The sequence below is a fragment of the Rhincodon typus genome, chromosome 29 (assembly GCF_021869965.1).
Source record: "Rhincodon typus isolate 14 chromosome 29, sRhiTyp1.1, whole genome shotgun sequence".
Taxonomy (NCBI): domain Eukaryota; kingdom Metazoa; phylum Chordata; class Chondrichthyes; order Orectolobiformes; family Rhincodontidae; genus Rhincodon; species Rhincodon typus.
Genome location: NC_063360.1, coordinates 12647274 through 12668636, shown reverse-complemented (window position 1 = coordinate 12668636; position 21363 = coordinate 12647274). Strand labels below are relative to the sequence as shown.

The 21363-nt window shown below is 40.6% G+C and overlaps 1 protein-coding gene across 1 annotated transcript in view; it reads right to left on the bottom strand.

The window, feature by feature from the left end:
- abca7 (ATP-binding cassette, sub-family A (ABC1), member 7) overlaps nt 1-21363 on the bottom strand; it is a 181282-nt gene that overhangs the window by 90398 nt on the left and 69521 nt on the right. The window contains exons 10-16 of the mRNA XM_048613899.1: nt 19293-19426; nt 18635-18751; nt 14631-14819; nt 12240-12454; nt 10448-10624; nt 7233-7455; nt 4513-4734 (exon numbers count right to left, since the gene is read on the bottom strand). Coding sequence (XP_048469856.1) covers nt 4513-4734; nt 7233-7455; nt 10448-10624; nt 12240-12454; nt 14631-14819; nt 18635-18751; nt 19293-19426 — 1277 coding nt within the window. The remainder of the gene's footprint in view (nt 1-4512; nt 4735-7232; nt 7456-10447; nt 10625-12239; nt 12455-14630; nt 14820-18634; nt 18752-19292; nt 19427-21363) is intronic.

Genomic DNA, 21363 nt, shown 5'->3' with positions numbered 1-21363 from the left:
TTCTTTTCACTCCCCAGTGTACACCTATGCACTGAACATGGCATCAGGAGACTTCCCTTCTCTTTATCCTCTGCCCCCCCCAAAAAAAACTCTTCAACAGCACCAATTTGCATTCAAGTAGTTCCATTATGATGGTCAGACATCTCAAGGCAACTCACAGCAGCACTATCAATCACAATTTGATGTCAAGATACATAAGGTGATAATTGAGGCAGATGATCATTTAAAAAATAAGTTTTAAAAAGCATCTAAAAGGAAGAAAAGAGATGGAAAGTTCTAAGCAGGATATTTGAAAACTTGGGGCTTGGTAGCTTACAGCTCTCAATTGTTGACCATTTAAAATCGAGAAACAGGACAGGAAACTAGAATTGGAGGCGCCTTGATTTTTGCGGGGTTCAGACTGGAGGTGGTACAGGCACAAGAGCAAGACTATAGAGAGATTTGAAAACAAGAATGAAAATTTTAAATATTGAGGCACTTCTCAACTGGAGCCAGTGCAGGCCAACTAACTCAAGGATTTTGAATGAAATGGTTGCAGAGTTTTGAACGAATTTAAGTTTGTGGAGGGTAGACATTGGGAGGCTGACCAAAATATATTGGAGTATTTGAGTCTAGAAGTGATAATGCATGGATGAGTGTTTTAACAGCTGGAAGTAGCTTTTATGTCCCAGATTTTGGAGTACTATGCACACCCTTGTCTCGTCATCTTTCTCCCTGCTTTTATAAATTGCCTTTTAATACTTCTAATCCACTCTTTGCTTCTGTTTAATGTTTTAAAGTGCTCTGCATGCACCTCTGAATGAACACACAAACGTGAGTTGTAATGTTGAAAAAAGTGTTCATCCTGTATGAATAGGAAATGGGAGAGATTTGTTCTGAAGTAGATTGCTATTCACTTTAATTACTTCATTGCAGTTTTGCAGTAACTCTTACCTGATATGAGGAATTACTAGTTCAGTTGTTTTGATAAGTTTGCTGAAGATTTGATGGTTGTCAGAGATCATCATCAAGTGACTGTGTATTTGAAGCAGTTTGTTTATCTGAAATTATGTCACGAGTGTATTGTCAACTCTGGTTTACATATTGATTTCAGAATTGAGGGCTCAATGCATTAGAACTATGTGGCCAAGAAGCTCAAATTGGAAAAACAGCCCCATACTTACCTTAATCTAAAGATCGTACTTAACAAATTCTAAATAGCACCTTAGTTTTATTCTTACTTTAACTATTGAGAAAATTTTTTTTTTCCTGATGGAGCTACTGAATTAGTTAATTTCTTCAAAAATAATCCAGACACATTAAATATTAAGGATGGTTCAGTAAGATGCTTACAAGTGATCAAATAGTACTCTTCAAAAGAATTTACAAGATTTTATCATTATGGGGTAGAATTCAAATGACAGGGGATATAAAGTTGATATATTAGAACAAAAAATATCTTTTCTTTTTAATACCCATATCTCAGTAGACAGGTGGACTAAAATAGATGGGAAGGTCATTAAAGTAATGTACCGAGTTACTATTGAAGCAATTAGATGCTTTTCTAAAAAAGGGGAAAGAATGTTGTTATGGGATCAAACTATAGAAAATAGTAGCTTATTGCCCTGTTATAGATTCTGATTATGTAAACCTGTAACTAGAAATTGAATTGATGTTTGTAGGATTGAATATAATCAATTATTATTAAATGCCTCATATGATTCTGGAGTTCTTCACTACACAGAATGACAAACCAAAATTGAGCAGTGAAGTAATTAGGATAGATGAATGTTTTGGATTCTGTTTGATGACCATTGGTGATCAGGAGATATTCATGCAAAACATTCTCTCAAGAATTTAAATGATTACGTGGGCTGGGAATGGGTATATTGTATCAGGGTTATGGAATGCAGTTGAATTGTAGGGAAGAACTGACACTAAGCCTTTTTCCGCAGTTTTTCCGCCGCCTCCGCCTCCACGCTTACTTCTTTAACCGTGAACCTGACCCTCCCTCTACTGACCCCTTCTCCCGCCTCCAACACACCCCCTCCTCCTGGACACCACCCCAAGGCCTCCTACCCTCCCTCGACCTCTTCATCTCCAACTGCCGTCGAGACATCAATCGCCTCAACCTCTCCACCCCTCTCACCCACTCCAACCTCTCCCCCGCAGAACGTGCAGCCCTCCGCTCCCTCCGCTCCAATCCCAACCTCACCATAAAACCCGCGGACAAGGGAGGCGCAGTTGTAGTATGGCGCACTGACCTCTACATCGCCGAGGCCGGACGCCAACTCTCCGACACCACCTCCTACCGCCCCCTTGATCATGACCCCACCCCTGAGCACCAAACCATCATCTCGCAAACCATCCACAACCTCATCACCTCAGGTGACCTCCCACCCACGGCCTCCAACCTCATCGTTCCCCAACCTCGCACTGCCCGCTTCTATCTCCTTCCCAAAATCCACAAACCTGAATGCCCTGGTCGACCCATTGTCTCCGCCTGCTCCTGCCCCACCGAACTGATCTCCAACTATCTCGACTCCATTTTCTCCCCCTTGGTCCAGGAACTCCCTACCTATGTCCGTGACACCACCCACGCCCTCCACCTCCTCCAGAACTTTCAATTCCCCGGTCCCCACCACCTCATCTTTACCATGGACGTCCAGTCCCTCTACACCTGCATTCCCCATGCAGATGGCCTTAAGGCCCTCCGCTTCTTCCTGTCCCGCAGGCCCGACCAGTCCCCCTCCACTGATACCCTCATCCGCTTAGCCGAACTCGTCCTCACACTCAACAACTTCTCTTTCAATTCCTCCCACTTCCTACAGACAAAGGGGGTAGCCATGGGTACCCGCATGGGCCCAAGCTACGCCTGCCTCTTTGTAGGTTATGTGGAACAATCCCTCTTCCGTACCTACACCGGCCCTAAACCCCACCTCTTCCTCCGTTACATTGATGACTGTATCGGTGCCGCCTCGTGCTCCCACGAGGAGCTCGAACAGTTCATACACTTCACTAACACCTTCCACCCCAACCTTAAATTTACCTGGACCATCTCTAACACCTCTCTCCCCTTCCTGGACCTCTCTGTCTCCATATCGGGCAACCACCTCGAAACCGATATTCATTTCAAGCCCACCGACTCCCACAGCTACCTAGAATACTCCTCCTCCCACCCACCTTCCTGCAAAAATGCTATCCCCTATTCCCAATTCCTTCGCCTCCGCCGCATCTGCTCCCAGGATGAGGCATTCCACTCCCGTACATCTCAGTTGTCCTCGTTTTTCAAGGACCGTAACTTCCCCTCCTCGGTGGTCGAGAACGCCCTCAACCGTGTCTCCCACATCTCCCGCACCTCATCCCTCACACCCCGTCCACGCAATAAAAACCAAAAAAGAATCCCCCTCGTCCTCACGTACCACCCCACCAACCTCCGGATCCAACGCATCATCCTCCGACACTTCCGCCATCTGCAATCCGACCCCACCACCAAAGACATCTTTCCCTCCCCACCTTTATCTGCTTTCCGGAGGGACAACTCTCTCCGTGACTCCCTTGTCCGCTCCACACTCCCCTCCAGCTCCACCACACCCGGCACTTTTCCCTGCAACCGCAGGAAGTGCTACACCTGCCCCCATACCTCCTCCCTCACCCCCATCCCAGGCCCCAAGAAGACTTTCCACATCAAGCAGATGTTCACCTGCACATCTGCCAATGTGGTATACTGCATCCGCTGTACCCGGTGTGGCTTCCTCTACATCGGGGAAACCAAGCGGAGACTCGGGGACCGCTTTGCAGAACACTTACGCTCGGTTCGCAACAAACAACTGCACCTCCCAGTCGCGAACCATTTCAACTCCCCCTCCCATTCCTCAGACGACATGTCCATCCTGGGCCTCCTGCAGTGCCACAACGATGCCACCCGAAGGTTGCAGGAACAGCAACTCATATTCCGCTTGGGAACCCTGCAGCCCAATGGTATCAATGTGGATTTCACAAGTTTCAAAATCTCCCCTCCCCCCACCGCATCCCAAAACCAGTCCAGCTCGTTCCTGCCTCCCTAACCTGTTCTTCCTCCCACCTATCCCCTCCTCCCACCTCAAGCCGCACCTCCATCTCCTACCGACCAACCTCATCCCGCCCCCTTGACCTGTCCGTCCTCCCTGGACTGACCTATCCCCTTCCTAACTCCCTACCTACACTCACCTTTCCTGGCCCCATCCCCGCCTCTTCGACCTGTTTGTTTCCTCTCCACCTATCCTCTCCTCTATCCCTCTTCTATCCGCCTCCCACTCTCTCCCTATTTATTTCAAAACCCCCTTCCCCTCCCCCTTTTCTGATGAAGGGTCTAGGCCCGAAACGTCAGCCTCTCTGCTCCTATGATGCTGCTTGGCCTGCTGTGTTCATCCAGCCCTGCACATTGTTGACACTTGTTTTGTTTGTTTCAGAAGAAACAGCATTTGGATTCATCCAGTAACTACAATTACAATAGCCATTCTAGATCATGCCAATAATAGCCATTAAACTCACCACAAATATTTGAAGTGGGAAAGTGACCGAGTTCCTCCATGCCACACACAGGACAAATGGGAGGTAGAGGGAGAAGTAAATGATTCCACCGCAAGCGGCTGCAAGGTTTGCACCAGAGAAGAACGTGCTGATCAGGAAACACAGCATGATGGTAGAAACAGCAAAGGTTGCAAGGAATACAAATATAACAGAGGGGTTGCTGTATGGGAGAATCTCTCCTTTCTGTAACAAAAGAGAAAAGAAATATAATTCTTTGTTCTGAACATTGATTAGAGGTTTGACGAATGAGGCGTGATCTCACTGGAACTTACAAAACTCTTACCTGACATGATGCATGGACATTGATATTTCCCCTGGTATGTTAGTCTAGAACCAGGGGACATACTCAACTAAGCAGTAGGCGATCTAGAACTGAGCTGAGGAGGAACTTGTTCACTCAAGGCAGTGAATCTTTGGAATTCTCTATCAAATAGGGCTGTGAAGCTCATTCATGGAGCAGATTCCAGATAGAAATCAATAGATTTCTGGACACCAATGCCTTCAGTGGATATAAGGTTAGTGTGGAAAAGTGGATATGAGGTAGATGATCAGCCATGATCAAACTGAATGATGGAGAAAGTGTGATGCACTGAATTGCCTATTCATGATTTTATGTCCCTATTCAGGACAAGCATGCTGATCTTTTAATGTGTGCACACAAATATGCTTGAGAATTGTCCAACCTCTCTTTGAGATTATTATTACTTAAGTTGCAAACAAAAGATGATCAAGTTCCACTAAGTATGATGTTGCAGTAACAAAAAAAAAACCAATAGCATAACTGGAATGAAACACTTTAAAAGTTCTGATTGGGGGAAGTAAATATTTTGTGGTCTGTTTTCTCTGCCAGTTAGTAGATCCAAACTAATTACTCCAGACATGTCCAGAGCTTCCTCAATCATTATACAGTAGTCAGCTGGAAAACCATGAAACATGACTTCAAAAGACTTCATGAAAATACAAGGCTATTCTGTTTATGTCAGGAACTGTCCCTTTCATCCCCCATCCTTTTTTTTCATTCTTCACAAAAAGTGGGCATCACTAACCCTAACCCATCATGGTTAGGCTGGCATTTATTGAACCACCTTCTTGAATCATTACAGCCCATGTGTATTCCCACAATGCTGCTAGGGAAGAAGTTCCATGATTGTGACCCAATGACAGGAATGGTGATATATTTCCAAGTCAGGGTAGAGTGGGGTTGGGAGGGGAACTTGCAGGACATGGTGCTCCACACATCTGCTACCTTTGTCTTTCTAGGTGGTAGGTTTGGAAGGAGCATTGGTGAGTTACTGAAGTACATCTTGCACATGACACACATTGCTGCCACTGTGCATTAGTGGTCAAGGAAGTGAATCTTGAAAGCAAAGGATAGGGAAATTTATTTTATCTTCTAATCTCTAATCTTGTCTCTGCCAAAATGCCTATGACATTTTCACCCTGCCCAAAGGGATATTCTTCACACATGAAACCTCATGATGGTTCTGAGTTCAGGAATCTGGACTGTTTATTTCCCCACCTCATAACATTGGGGTATTGAAGTGAATTGTGACAGCCCAGCTGGGGTCAGCTAACTCTGAACTGAGCCGGGGCTGAACATAGAAACATGTTGCATTTAGCACTGGATGTGTAAATGCAGTTGATCAGGAAAGCTGAGGCAGCTTAAGTAGCATTGCAATTTAACTATGGTATTAAAATTACAAATAGAAAGAGACATTAATGATTATCACAGTAACTATGTGATTAAAAGGCCTCTTAGCAATAGAGATCCACCAAAATAAATCTATTTTACTCAATCCAGTAGACCTACAAATTAATTTTTAGCAACTATAACATATAGGAGAGATTAACATTGATGTCTTCAGATAATAAAGTAAACAGTTAAATATCTATTTGGATTCAAACTAACCACACTTTAAACTGCTTCAGAGATCATTTTAGTACTTTCTTTGTTGAATTAATATACTTTGAAATTAACTGTGCTTTAAGTATGTTGGCGAGTTCAAAGTTTAATCTCAACATGTGGAATCCTCTACATATATTGAGAGAAAACAGGAAATGAGGAGTGAATGCTGCGAAGAAAATTGGGAAGTTCAAATCTTCAGGTAAAGAATAAATTCAAAAGTTTGGTGCAAATGAAAAAACTTTTTCAAAGATCGTAGTTAATGATTATCACCAGTTCAAATTCTGCAGTACATTGCCAATCTATAGAGGAGTTTCATATAATTAATCACCACAATGTAGGAGCAAGCTCAAGTCCAGATTTCCCTGCCATGCATATGATTACATGTGATGCTGCAGCATAACACAGCTGTGGGATCAGTGGAAGACATAGTGGGAAATATGAGAAAAGCCAAGAGCCAACAGGTGGGCTTGCCATGATCACAAGATAATTATTGCTGATTTCCAGAAAAGGTTTTCAGGATGAAAGCCAACATACAAGAAATAGTCAAAGTTAGCAGAATTTAACATCTGCACTAGAACCCACAGGGGTTTGGAGTAAAGTCGTCACTGGGGTTAGTGCTTAGTCAGAAATGACAGGCGTTTGCAAGATGTGCATTGAAACAAAGATCAATAACTCCCTCAGCAATAGTCTTCAATTTGAAGATTAACTGAAGTTTAAAATATCTGTCATCTTGTTCAAATAATTTTGTCATCTTCAACCATTATAGAGCATTTACCTTCAGGATTAACGTGAGAAAAGCAGCACTGATGAGGAAAGGGATGAAGCTACTGATGAACCAGCTGACCCACAAAATTCCATTAGACAGTCCCATCATCTTCATTGTTTCCTTTAGTCGGGCCTCCTTCTCATGAACCAGCCTCTTGACTATCATTGCTACTGAGTAAATCCAAGACAGGATCATGAAGAGGGGCAACGAACGATTCAAAACTCGCAAGAAGCTGATTTAAGAGAAAACCAAAATTAATGACTTGTTTGGAAGAAGACAGACAATCAGTGAAACAGCTTGGAATATAGAGTTGAGTTCAGAAAGAGGATATATTTAATACTGCTCAGACTATCTGAATAAATAGTAAGTTCACAAGGAGTGTATTGGGACACACAAGACACAGACCAGGAATTTCAGAGGGTACATTATTGGCCTCAGTCAGGAGGATGGTTTGGGCAATTGTCTCATCGCTTGAAGTCAGTTTGGCAGAAAATTAATAAAGGGATTGAGAATCAGACTTGCGTTTCTTCCTGAAATATGCAACATAACTGACAGATGAGTATAAAGCCAATGTGTGCCATCAATTTAAATGGTCTATCAACATTTTCTAAACTATCTATGGTCACCTGGATGAGGTATCAGAAAGTGGCCAGGGACCAAATGCCAACAAGAGATTTCAAAAGAGAGAAAGAATCCATTGGAGTTCTATAGAAAGAACCCTGTGTTATGGCAATGTTAAACAGACATTTAGAATTGATTATCTGAAATTTACTACATCCCTTGGCACAAAATAACTGACATTATAATTGTTTCAAATTTGCTTTTTCAATTAATAGTTACATTTCACTAATTTATTCAATTTAGTAACAGCTACAAAACTAATCATAATTCAAATTATCCTGCTGGCTTTTAAAACTGAATTTGAAACACTAAATTTGTCTTAAGTTGCAAGATCATGAGGTAATTATTTTTGACAAAGAGCATTTAGCCCGTTTGCATTAATCATTACAAAAAGATCCTACTATCATAACCCTCCTACTGCACCATGCAATGAATTTTTTTAATGCTTCAGGTTTATGCCTCCTCCAGTCTGAAGATCAGAGAGCCTAGGACACAGAATTCCTGAAATTTCTCTCTTCACTAGCTTAAACTCATTCCTACTTACTCTAATCTTTTCACATTCCCTTAACTACCTTACATGCCTTTCTAAGATCACCACTCAGGAAACCTCTCCTTTCCAGGCTGACAAGTCCTCATCTCCCCAACACTTCCTAATATCTTTGGCCTTTGATACTGGGGGTTAGCCTCATGGTTTTTCTCTAAGCCACGAACTGTACTGAATATACAATTCTGATCAGCAGGAAGTAAGCTAGATTGTGGCCTATGACCAGACTACTTTGCACATTGAATACTTTTTCTTGTGGTTTGTTCTAGCAGTCTAGCTGTCTAACTAAAAGTTACATTTACTCTGTTCATTGTAAATGTGTTGATCACATTTAGTGTTGATCCTTCTGAAACTTTGAGTTCAATTTTCATTGTGTGTATTCCTTCAGGGAAAAAAAAGTGAGAAGTCATCAGCAAATAAAAACTGACAACCACAAATCCAATGATTTGCCTCTAAACGTCTCTCCAGTTTACACTGATTCTTGCTGGAACACAGACTCAATATATGCTTGGCATACCTGTACCCCTCTCAAATAACTATCTTTCATATAGGAGACAAAAGTGCTAGTTCCACAGGAGTTAAAGGGATAGTGATCGGGAATGGGTTAATGAATGGCTTCCCACCTCCAGAGGCCAATGCTGGTGTACTAAACATCTTCCTGGCTGAGATCAGCACACACCCAATACCGCACTGAGTGGAGCATTAAGCCACTTCAGTAATTAGATGATGTAAAGTTAGCACTCCATATAAATTTGTGGGTTAGAAATGCACAAATATATTATTTTGGAACAGTCAAAACGTGCTGAAAATAAAATCTCCTTAAATGTTGTTAGCTGGGATAAAATGTCAGGATGAGGTTCCTTTGTGTAATTTAGATTTGATCTAACAAAAATTCAGGAGCCACAGACAATGATGAAGAATCCCAGGTTGCAGGCTGACTAAACTAACCATCTACTATTCTGCTGCCTCCTCTGATGAGTCTGTTCTGCCAGCGGACAGGACAGGGATGATTGAGGAGGTGTCTGCGACACATGCTGCAAGGTATGCTCTGGTGAGTATGACATAACATCCAATTGCTTGACCAGTCATTGAGACAGCTCTCTAACAAGTCTCCAAATGTTAGTCAGCAGGACTTTTTGGGACATTCCTCAGCCTGTACTGTATGCTCCATTCTTATTCAACTTTTTTATTAGCAGTTTGCAGCAAATGAGCAACTTGTTAGGCCATTTCAGGGGTAGTTAAAACATCAAGCAGTGGGGATCTTTGTGAGCGAAATGAGGTAAGGCATTAGTGATCCATGCTGGTTTTTACTGCAACTTGATAATTCACAATTATCAATGACTAATCGCAACACAATTTTATTTCAGATTTATTAAAAATTAAATTTAAATTCCATAATTGTTGTGGGACTTGAACTCATGGGTGAGATATTCCCTATGGACTGGCATACCCCTCCCTCAGGGTCACATGGGGCCAGAAGTCTACACTGTGTGCAAAACACTCAGCCAGCAGACAGAGTCTCCAAATTAGCTAATTAGTAGACAGAGGGCAAGCCTGCTATCTGGCAGACTTGCAAAGTTGGGAGAGTCAGTAGGAGACTTTCCAACACTTAAAGAAACAAGCTGATTTTTCAGGCAAGTGAGAGGAGATGCTTTCAGATTGAGGCATAATCTCTCAAACTTTAGATTTCGGGCCTTTATTGTGTTAGCAATCTCTGTCACAGCTGAAGCCAGGAAGGAGGGAGGGTCTTTAAGTCACCTTTCAGTGCTGTCATCTTGGTCTGCCACTGGAAGGCCATTTCCAGGCAGCTACCACTTCCTTGACACCTCGAGATGAACTGGAAAATTATATTCATTCTCCGACACTTGCCATAAAATCAAAGACAATTGTTACCCGCCATCTGAGAGTGGGTAGCTCTGCTGTGCTCCCATCCCAACTCTAGGCAAATGGCCAGCAAGAACTGCAGATGTTGGAGTCAGAGACAACAGTGTGGAGCTGCTATGCTATGTTACGGTCTCTTTTATATTCATAAATCATCTATATCTGTTCTGGCACTTACCCATCATCTACGTAGCATGGATATGGCATCTGTTGTAAATAAAGTCCAGTCCTCTTGTGTTCATTGGTCTGTACTCGAATAATTGCCTGTTCCACCAAATCCTGGATGTAAACAAATCCTCCCCAGATGTACTGCAGGTCCCGAATTGTGAGTGCTTCAGGTCCTGGGTCCCAAAACCTAAAGAGGTAGCACAGCAAAGTAGCATTCATCACAGTAACAAGACTCGGCCAAATTCCTCCTTTTTATCTGATATTGAAAAATAAATCTCGCTGTAATTAAGTCTTCCTGCTTGGGCTGGAAGGGACATGTCGCTTGTACATTCCACATGACATTTCCAAAGCAGCTGTTCTGCTCAGAATTCAGTCACATCAGGAGACGCCCCCCCCACCCCTCCCCAAATAGGGATTTAAGCAGAAGCATTTGAGCGATATCCTTACAGTATCCCTAAAGAAATCAAACATGCCTACCAACTCTTGGGAGCAGCTTGCAACTGGCCAAAACAGAGAAAGTTTATTCAGGAATGCACCAAACACAGTTGGGGGATGTCAGTGGTAGCACACATGTCAATACCTGAGGCATTGGAGAGAGCACACCAACCTCCAACACCACCTGGCCTGCATGTGGTAGAATTTGCATATATGTATATATATTTACATCGTAAATTTGATTTATCAACCATCTCAGAACTCATTAAACCAAAGTGCAAGTAAGTTATCCTTGATCTGGAGGGACTGCTCAGGACGATGTCTTCCTGCCAATGGCAGTGCAACTTCCCTCAGCTACTGTAACAATGAAACTCCAAAACGCTAACCAGCTGAAAGATGAAATTCATAGTGCTTTATCATTCAGAATTATCACAGGCAATTGACAGGCAACCAGGAGGTTTTCTGATTTTTTTTGGTTACATAATTGAAGTTTAAACTTTTGCATAAACACATGATCTACCCACATCAACAGCATGTTAAAAATCTTATCCACACAATGTTTACTTCCAGTTGCCCCATTTTATCACATTTGTGGGCCATCTTTCCTAGTCCCAGCCCCTTGGCCCCAATGGTCAGAAAATGCAAAGCACCAAACAATGACATTCCTCAACATCATAAACTGCAATGATATTTGTGGTCACATACAGATACAGTGTCTGCAAAAATGACTGATTTGGCAATAGCAACTTAAGCAGATTTAGTATTCAGCCACTTTGATTCTTTCCAGGACAGATGGGCAACCTCAAAACACCAGCAGCTTCCCCTAAAAGTAAATGAAACTTGAGATGGAATTCACTCTGACCCTATTCTATCACTTCAAGCCATGACGGTAGTCAGAAATAAATGATTCAATTTTGTTAAGTGGCAAAGATAATATTTTGGAGAAAGTAACACATACAGAATCTGACACAGACATTGTGTAGTCAGGCTACAGCCATACTTCTTTTTGTTTAATAAAAGTAAACATAGAACCATTGAGAGATAACGTGATAGCTGAAGTTAATGGAAAGTGTTTTTTCACTTTCTGGGATACAACAGTTAATCACTTGAATCTGACAGCAGGCTTGAATACTTGATCACTTCAGGGAAATTTCTGGAATGACATAAAAAATAGTAAAAGAATATAGCCAGGCATTTCCTGGGTGTTAACTTTGCCTCTCCACCAAAATTCTATAACTAATATGGCAGGAAAATCTTCATCAACATGAATGAGATTTCTGGTGAAATCACAAGGATAAAGAATATCTGAGAAAATTTTCAACCTACATTCCAAAAAAAAACTGAGTTTGATTAACATGACACCATACCTATCCTTGATTTTGTGGGTTGGAGCGACATAATCAATGTCCATCCTGATCTTGTATTTGATGTGGGGCTGAAGGGTGGGAAACTCATCACCTGTCGGCTCATCAACCAAAAACACAACTCCAGCCCAGAACTGTCTCTCCTCCAGAAGCTGCAATGCCCGGACTACTAATTTTTCTTCAGTCGGAACAGCTTCTAGTTTATTCAGAGATATGCACTGTCAAGAAAAAGCAATAACCTTTACTCAGAACAATGTCCATAAGGAAAACGAAAGAGTGTGATTTAAAGTGGGATTGTAGTTTATATTTTTATAGAAAATCCAGGTAAATAATCAAGTAGTGTAGGATGTTAAAGATTAAAGAAAGAGTTGGAGAGAAATTGACAAGAATCAAAAACTACTGTTTAGATTATGCTATGTTGCCATTTGAGAACATTTTAGATTGTAGCTGGAAGCAATTCAGGAGGAGATGCTGGAATTCTGAAACAAAAACAGAAACATGCAGGTCAGTCAGTAGCTATGGAGAGAACAGACAAGTTAATGTCTCAAGCAAAAAGTGATCTTGACAAAGAATGAGTTACAGTGGAAGACTCAAGTCTTGATTTCAATATTTCAAAAAGATCAAGGACAAAGATTATGTAAGACAAGGTATTTAGAACCTTAGAAAAATGAGACAGCATTGACTATAGTAGCATCACAGAGTGGCAGTGAGAGAACATCATATTTCATGTCTCAATACTTACTACCATCTAAACAGGTCGATAACAATAGGCTATCTTTAAAATCACCTTGTGTGATACAAGTTCCAGGTATCAGGAAACAAAATCCCTACAACAGGTTTCATGTTGCACCAAATCCAGAGGCATCAGAGTTTAAACCAGAGACTCCAGCTTCCATTAATGAGCAGTTCCACTATCCACATTGCAGGGGACTTGCTCACATAGACAGCACAAGTACATGTGCTAAGATCTTTATTGCTTACCTATGGGCATTCCCAGGATAGACAGGGATGGAGGCAGTCCACTGAGAACTGAAAATATAAACACGGCACAGCTGGCTCAGGCACATGCTAATATAAGCAGATCATCAGGTGTCCATGTAAACAAAATTATTTGAGAGATTTATTTAAAGCCTCATCCTCTGCCTTGCTCCACTGGGACTTTCTCAAATTTCAGTTTTGTCAGTGATTAGTGTTCCTCTTTAACTTTTCCATTTTTGTTCCTCCCAAGCTTGTTCACCAGATACAGTCTTCCTCCTTCCTGCATCCATTCAGTGTTGTAGTCAAGATCATCTCTCATCTTCCATACTACCTCATGCTTTTCCAGGGCGGCTACAGAATTTCTGACCACCTTGTATTTCCTCCACTTTCTATGATCAAAAACTTTTCAGCTTGGTATTACCTAACCACAACTGGCATTATGAAACTTCTCCCTGGGACTCCCTCACAGTCCAGGCACACGATACCTCTGGGACTACTGAGCTTCCAACCATTTGGCTAGTCACTAGAGGTTGGGATTTCTTGTCACCGAGGGGCAGAAGCCCCACTCTTATGTTGCTAGGGAACCCAGATTATTACTTTGGGTAAGCCCACACTATAAAATTTATCCTGTTGAGAACTGCTCCATAACCTACAAAAATCACTGGCAATGCATGTGTATTTCATAGTGGCATAAATAATATTCTCAGCTGCTTCACATCAAGGGATTGCCATTTCACACTATGAAGAACATGAAGATAACATTCAATTTAATTGACAATGGCGACATTCATAGTTAGAGAGTTATAATGAAACATAACCTATGAAGTTATTCAATTTGAACATGAGAAGGTTGGTGTCATATAACGACAATTTTCTAAATCTAAATCTAAATCGGTTTCATTTCACAAACGTTCATACTTGTGAGTGGCATTCATAAAATATTTTTAGTTTTTTAACAAATTAGCTGACATTCTTCACGTTAAACATCAGAGTCAGGCTCTAATCCACTTCATAATTCAAGCTAAATTTATACAATACTCAATGTGAAAATGCCTCAGGGATGAGTAAAAAGAGACATCAGTCTTTCAATACTAATTAATTCACCACTAAATTATAATTTACCTTTTTTCTGAATCCAGAGAATTGTCAAAAAAATCCCTTAAACTAAAATTACTAAGTATTCTCACGCCTGACTCAAGTTGATTGGGTGTCGGGGTTACAAACTGTTAGAAAATGAATCACAGTCCAAATTTTCCTTATTTTGAAACTTTTTTTCCAAATTATATAGGTACAAGATTTCCAAATGTGTAGATTTTTTAAAAAAACTGTACTCCAATTTTGGAGCTTTGGCCAAGCTGAGGATCTCTCTCTGAACTGGAAACCTTTTAAGTGCTATAGGTTTTAACAGAAACATACCTCAAAGACCTGGGAGAAAGATTTGACCACTTGATCTAATTCTTCATAAGCTTGTTTCCAGGTGTAAATGGAATTCTCACTCTCTTGAGTTTGGCTCGACAGAAAGTTGGCAATACTTTTTGCAGTCCAAGAGGTAGAATTAAGTTGTAGATCAATAAGGGTAGCGATAGCAGGGTTCCTCAGCATTTTCTGATGAAGACAAAATAGCACGATTAGTTATTTTAACAAATGTGATCAAATTAGGCAACCTGTCCCTTCTTTGCTCTTCTGCCAGAGATTTGGATTCTTGAGTCAGATATCATGAAATTTATCAAAAACACAAACTACTTACCCATCTACGATAACAGACCTACAGTCTAGATTCTGTGTTTATTGATATTATTGTGTATTATGAATGCACAACTGACTCCATCATATAGATAGTAACTTAGGCAAAAGCAGTATTTTTATTCCAAAATGTCACATGCCTTGATGTCATGTAAACATTTTAAACCATTTGTCTGGTCTGGCATCTATGTTTTAGCACGACACTACAAATGAGAGTTGGAGACACTTAAATTTATTTGAGGAACTGTTAACACAGATGACACATAAATGATGAAAAAGCTGTAGCAGAACTGATGGCTGGAAATTTACAGGTCACCAGGAAGGAGATAGCAGGGAAGCATAAAACTACACTATGGAAGCAGCGGAGGTTGGCACCAACTGTCCAGCTTTTTAGGCCCACCTTAGCCAGGCATAGTGTGGCAGGTAGTGGGGCTGGGGTGGAGGGAAGCAACCCACTCGGTTTCTCCTCCCCTCCATGCTCATTATTCCCGCTTGCTGAAGCCTGACTTGAGATGATTTCAATTTTCTCATGCTCTGTGTTCCAGTGTTGCTTGCAGCATGCCTTTGCCCTTGAGAGCTACTCCACCTGTGCCATTACGTTTCATTTCTGTCAGCTATAACTTCTTTTTCTTTCAGCCATGGTATCTAATTTGATATGACATTTGTCCGTGTATCAAGCATAAAATCACTGAAATCTCCATTGTCATAAACATGTTCCATCAAATTCGAGTCAGCTGGATCACCAATTTCTCACAGGAATCCCTCAGGTATACTTTCTAATGATATTTACCCTACTGTATCAATCTCTTTGCGTGCGTAACCACCAACACTTTAAGCGCTCTGTACATATCCTAATCCTGCAAATCAGTTTTGGAAAGGAAACATATGGGATCTTGGATATTGCCAGTTGTGCAGCCAAGGCTCAGTCAGCAGTTTACTGGGCAGACATTTCAAAAGCGATTAAAGATTTCATAACTCACTGGGAAATATGCAATTACACAGGGTTGTCAAGTCTGGAAAACAGTCCTATCATCACTGAAGGCAGATCAGAAGACATAAATCATAAGTTTGTCAGAAGAATCAAATGCTAAGAGTAAGAATGAGCACATCAACATTTGAGCTCATTCAGAAATCTCTAGCTGAAGTTGCACAGGCAGAAAAGCAGTTTGATGAACAAATTGATACACCAGATTTGACATTGATGTCAGATAATGAGCCGTCACTACTTCAGGAACAACATTTCACTCTTTTGTTTTTCAAAGGAGAATTATCAATATCAGTGGCAAAGATAGTGCTAGGTAAGCAGTAATCCTTTAGTACCAATGATTGAGGATGTGAATGTCTAGTTCAACAGAAAGGCATCTATAGAGGGCAAATGATGATATCCAATCTCCTTAACAAGTTTAAGTAAAGAATTTATGTAAGAGCAGATTAATAATAAAAAAAATTGCTCAAACAAAATGAAGATAAGCTGCATACGACTTCATGGAAATCCATGGAGCCACAGCATCAGGACACAGTCAAAAAATAGTTGCCTGATCTAAAAATATAGGATGCTGCAAGGAAGAAAATACTTGTTTCAACAGAGCAGCAAACTCCCATGATGTGCACTGATGAGATTAAAGGTCCCTGAGGATGAGGTTATGGGACAACTACCTGATGTAGCAGGAAGAATCCCTATGTGAACGAAATTCAGGAGGCTACAGGTCTTCCAGATAAAGTAGAAGACCAACTACCAGGCTTAAAGGGAACAACATCCTTCACAAAGGACATTCAAGAAATAAAGGATTCGAAAAATGATTACAGGCCAACTCGGGGTCAAGATCAGCATCGGGGTCAAGATCAGAATCAGGGCCAACAGTCCTCAAGCAAGAAAGTTATTAATCTTCCAAGCCCAAAGACAGAATTCTAAAAGAACTGTAAGAACTCCAGATCAACTATATTTTCGAAGTCAAATATTTTGATGGAGAGGGTGAATGATGTGGTGGTAATTATATACATGAATGAACAACTTTTTAATTCTGGATTAAAGCTTGGGGGGTTGATGTTCTATAAAGTTGAAAAGGTTCTGATTGTGTTAATATTGGAAGCTTTATTTAGATCCATTCACTCAATCTGATGATGTCAGTCTTGGTGGAGAAGCAGGAATCTGGTACGAGGTCCCAATGGAGAGGGGCACATCATCCTCCTTTCCTGTTAGTGTTAGAAATTGTTGAAGTAGCCAAAAAATCTTATACATATTATATCTTGTTAAGACAAGTAACTCTTTTTGTTAAGACTCACTCCTGGTTCATCTTTTACCACTGCTAATCCAATAAACTCTTAATTCTCCATTCTATATTCGGTCTAAGGGGTTTTGGTGGTGCAGTTGCAGTGTCCTACCTATAAACCAGGTATCTAGTAACATCCCTGAATTAGGTAGCTTGAAAATATAAAACGACCTGGGTTATTTCCGCTGACACAAATTTTTGGGGTTCTTGTGGTGCAGTGGTAGCATAACTATCTCTAAGCCAGGAGATCTGGGTTCAGGTTCCACCTGCTCCAGAGGGGTGCAATAATATTCTTGAATCAACTTGACTGGAAAATATCTGAAATGGAGGATTAGTGGCGGCACTCTATCCAGCCATTAGTTGTAGTGGCAGTTCTGATGACATACAATGATCAGCCCTAGAGTTTCTAATTTTGTGTTAAGTTTCACTTTGCCCCTTAGATACAGTTCATTAAATCATACCCTCTCCATGACCATTACCCTCAATTTATACAAATTACCATTAGCTGATTATGCCACAGATTTGCTGACTGTGTTCATAGTGGGAAAGGGTTCCAGAACAGACTTTGAGGCTAGCAATAGTTGCCTATTTCCACACATACAATAGAAAGAGCTAATCTACAGTTGTTAAATACAGATTTATCTACTGGAAAATCACAACTATAATGAAAAAATCATAAAGCTATCTTACATGATGCTAATTCATAAGCACCTTGAGAACTGCTTACTAACAGTATCCCATTACTGTACATTTCAGTAGATAGCTTTAGACATTGTCTTTTCATAACATAATTGAGTCTTTAACAGAAAAGAGATTCTCAAAAATCTCCTTTCCTGGTAGGACCTTTCAATCTTGCTTATGAGGAGGAGCTGTCAGGAGCCTGAGCCTCAGGAGATTGAGCTTGTAACTAATAGAGATCCCAACTCTGCCCACTTCAAAAAAAAACTTCAATAGAGTTGAAGTAACATTCACCTGCCATAGCGTTAGCTTTGTTGGCACACTGACATTATCGGTGTCAAAACACTTGGAGGCAATTCACCCTTCACATAATTATTAACTAGCTTTTATGTTGTACCTGATTATCCAACTCAAGGTAATAAATTATATTAAAAATGCATCAGTCATTCTGCATTGGAAACTATTCTCAAAAAGTTACCTAAATAGAACATGTGGATAAGAGAGAAAGATCTTCAAAGAATACCATTGAATTTTTCATGTTCAGCTGAACCAGAAAAGGGTTCAAAGTTTTGCCCAGTGAAGCACCCCTTCAGTCCCACACTTCAGTACTGCATGTAGCAATGCTTCAATATTGCTAACCCTGGCCCTAATGGTTCTGACACAGAAGTCAGAGTTTCAATTCAGGTAAACTAATAAATGTGTGAAAATGACAGTAAGGGAAATACTAACTTGCAGGAGTTGGATTTCCTGACTACTTTCCATAAACTTCCAGATCTGGGGTCCAGCTTCATTCCATGCTCCTTGTACCTCTTGCAACAAGCTTAGATCCTCAAATGTTCTGTTCACCTGATAAGAGAGAAGGAAAAACAACAGTTAGCAACTTCAACATATTCAAGCCTGGTTTTCAATTCCAATTGTCAAGATATGGTCATCCTGCACTGACACATCATGGATCCCATTTACTTATATCCAATAAGAGAGGAATCATTGGATAATTAGTTGCTTGGATTTTAGTTAACTCAGTATGAGGTACATGAAGTAGCAAAAACAGCCAGTTTTGTCAATCAAAACATTTGTTTGTTCATGTTAGGAGTGTACAAATTTAATTCTTTACGTGGTGAGAAAGTTGCTTTGATTTGTTTAAATGGATCAACCCAGCATGTCACTAAAAGTTAGAAATTTCACCACCCAGAAATCCTAAGTAGTTAGCTACTGTGTAAAAACAACTTGGTCAAGCTAAAACAAACCTTCAAATTGACAAAAATCATTGCAGAAACTAACCCCTGACAGGCATTCAAAACTTGTTCTGATTTTGTATTTTATGAACAGTGAACCACTCCAATTACATAAATTTCAGCCAGATATTTTTAGTCCTAAAATCACGTACCTCTTTCATTATCTTCAGTGTAGCTGGAGTATCTGGGCTGTACAGTATCTTCCCTACAAATAATGGCTTGATACTTTTCCACATAATCGAAGAGTAAGATTCAAGAGTCTTAAGTAGATCATTACAGTGAGGTGCTATAGAAAGCAAGGTGAAAAATTCAGTTCAGATCACAATTACAGTCCTTTTTAATATTCTGTACATTATTTGCACCAAACTTCATCCTCACCTCAGTTGTTCTAAAATCTTAAAGTACTCAAAATAAAAATTCCTAACTTATAAAAATCAGGAGCTCAAAATTAAATTTGGCACCATTAGAATGAAATAAATATCATGCCTTTACAACTTTCACAACCTCAGAACATCACAACATACATTCCAAGCAGCAAAATTCTTCATGTACAGTCACTGTTGAAATGTAAAAAACATAGCTGGCAAATTTAATACGACAAGATCCCATGTGCTTTGATCCTTTGTTTATAAAGCTGTTAGCTACTGGCCAAGACGCTGAGCTGCATTCTCCAGATTTTCTGTGTTTTCTCTTTACAGCTGCTTAAGGTGGCAGTCAGATTTTGAGTTCAAGATCTCCTCTACTATCTCATGGGACAGGTACAGAGTAAGCGCACTCTAAGCTTTCCTGGATAAAGCTACCTCCTGCTTATTCAAAGTTTCCCTCTTAGCCTATTTGATTTTCCCCAATATGATACATATGCACTATATTGTTCACATCATCAGTCCATTTATCTGTCCAACATCAGAACAGCTCAGCAAGATCAAAATCTATCATCTTTGGAAGCTTAATGCTTTAATGTGACCTTATCTAGCTCCATGATCCTGTTCAAAACTCACCCAATGGTAGAAAATCTCAGGGTTACTTTAGATTCTGTACTGAGATTCAAGCACTATAGCGCATCCATTACCATGACTACCTACTTCTACTTTTAATATGTTGCGAGTCTCTTTAAGCAATGGCGTGCATGGTACTTTTACTCACCACAATATCATCTCCACACTGATTTGTTTCCAGCAGTTCCTTGTGAATTCCCCTGAACTTAACCCGAAATCCACACCAGGTCTCCTCACCGGTTCCACTATCATCCCCATGCTCACCCACTTTTTCTGCATTATATACTTCCAAACATTCAATCCTGATTCTACACCAGCTTCAGGAGCTTCAAACATCTTGTCCACCCTCTGCCCCAAAACTTCTCTATCTCCAACAACCTCTCTTTCTCAGTAAGTTCAACCACCTCCTAATTCACTTTCTAATCTACTTAGCCTGATTTCAAAAGGTGAACACATAATGATGCACATTAATTCTAACTTCGTGATGGTTCCAAGTAATAGATTTTCAGTTTTTATCATTTTAATGTGAAACAATAGTGGTTTGAACAACCTCCAGTTGGGCACTGTAACAAAAATCAAAGGCTGATGAAAGCTTACAAAATAAAAACAGAAGCTTGTCAAACTTAAAATATCATTCCCAAAGATGATGATGCAACCCATCCCCTGCAGTATCCACCAATCATAAAAGGTGCTTTCTGTACCAGTGGACTTTGCACGTTTCCCCTCTATGAGCACATAGTAACCATAGAAATCAGGCACACAGATGTGCATTAAGACCCCTCTGAGGCTGCTAGTTGGACCATCAATGGCCATCAATTTACCAGGTCCAGGAGTAGCCTAGTAGGCGGTCCTCAGATGTTCCCACCCCTCATTGCACAGTGTATCCATAGATTAGGAGCATAAAATTTCCAGTTTCAATCCTTTTAAATGAACAATATTGGTTTAGACAGCCACCAGTGAGTCTCTGTAACAAAAAGGTACAAAAGGAAACCTGGATACCTGGGTTACGTTGAGGAGATTATACAAATTAGGCCTGTTTTCTCTAGAATTTAGAAGGTTAGGCAGTGATCTGATCTAAGTCTTCAAGATATTAACAGGAAAAGACAGGGTAGATAAAGGTAAACTATTTCCACTGGTTGGGAATTCTAGAATTAGGGCCAGAGTGTTCAGGAAAGACGTTAGGAAGCACTTCTACACACAAAATGTGGTACAGGTTTGGAACTCTCTT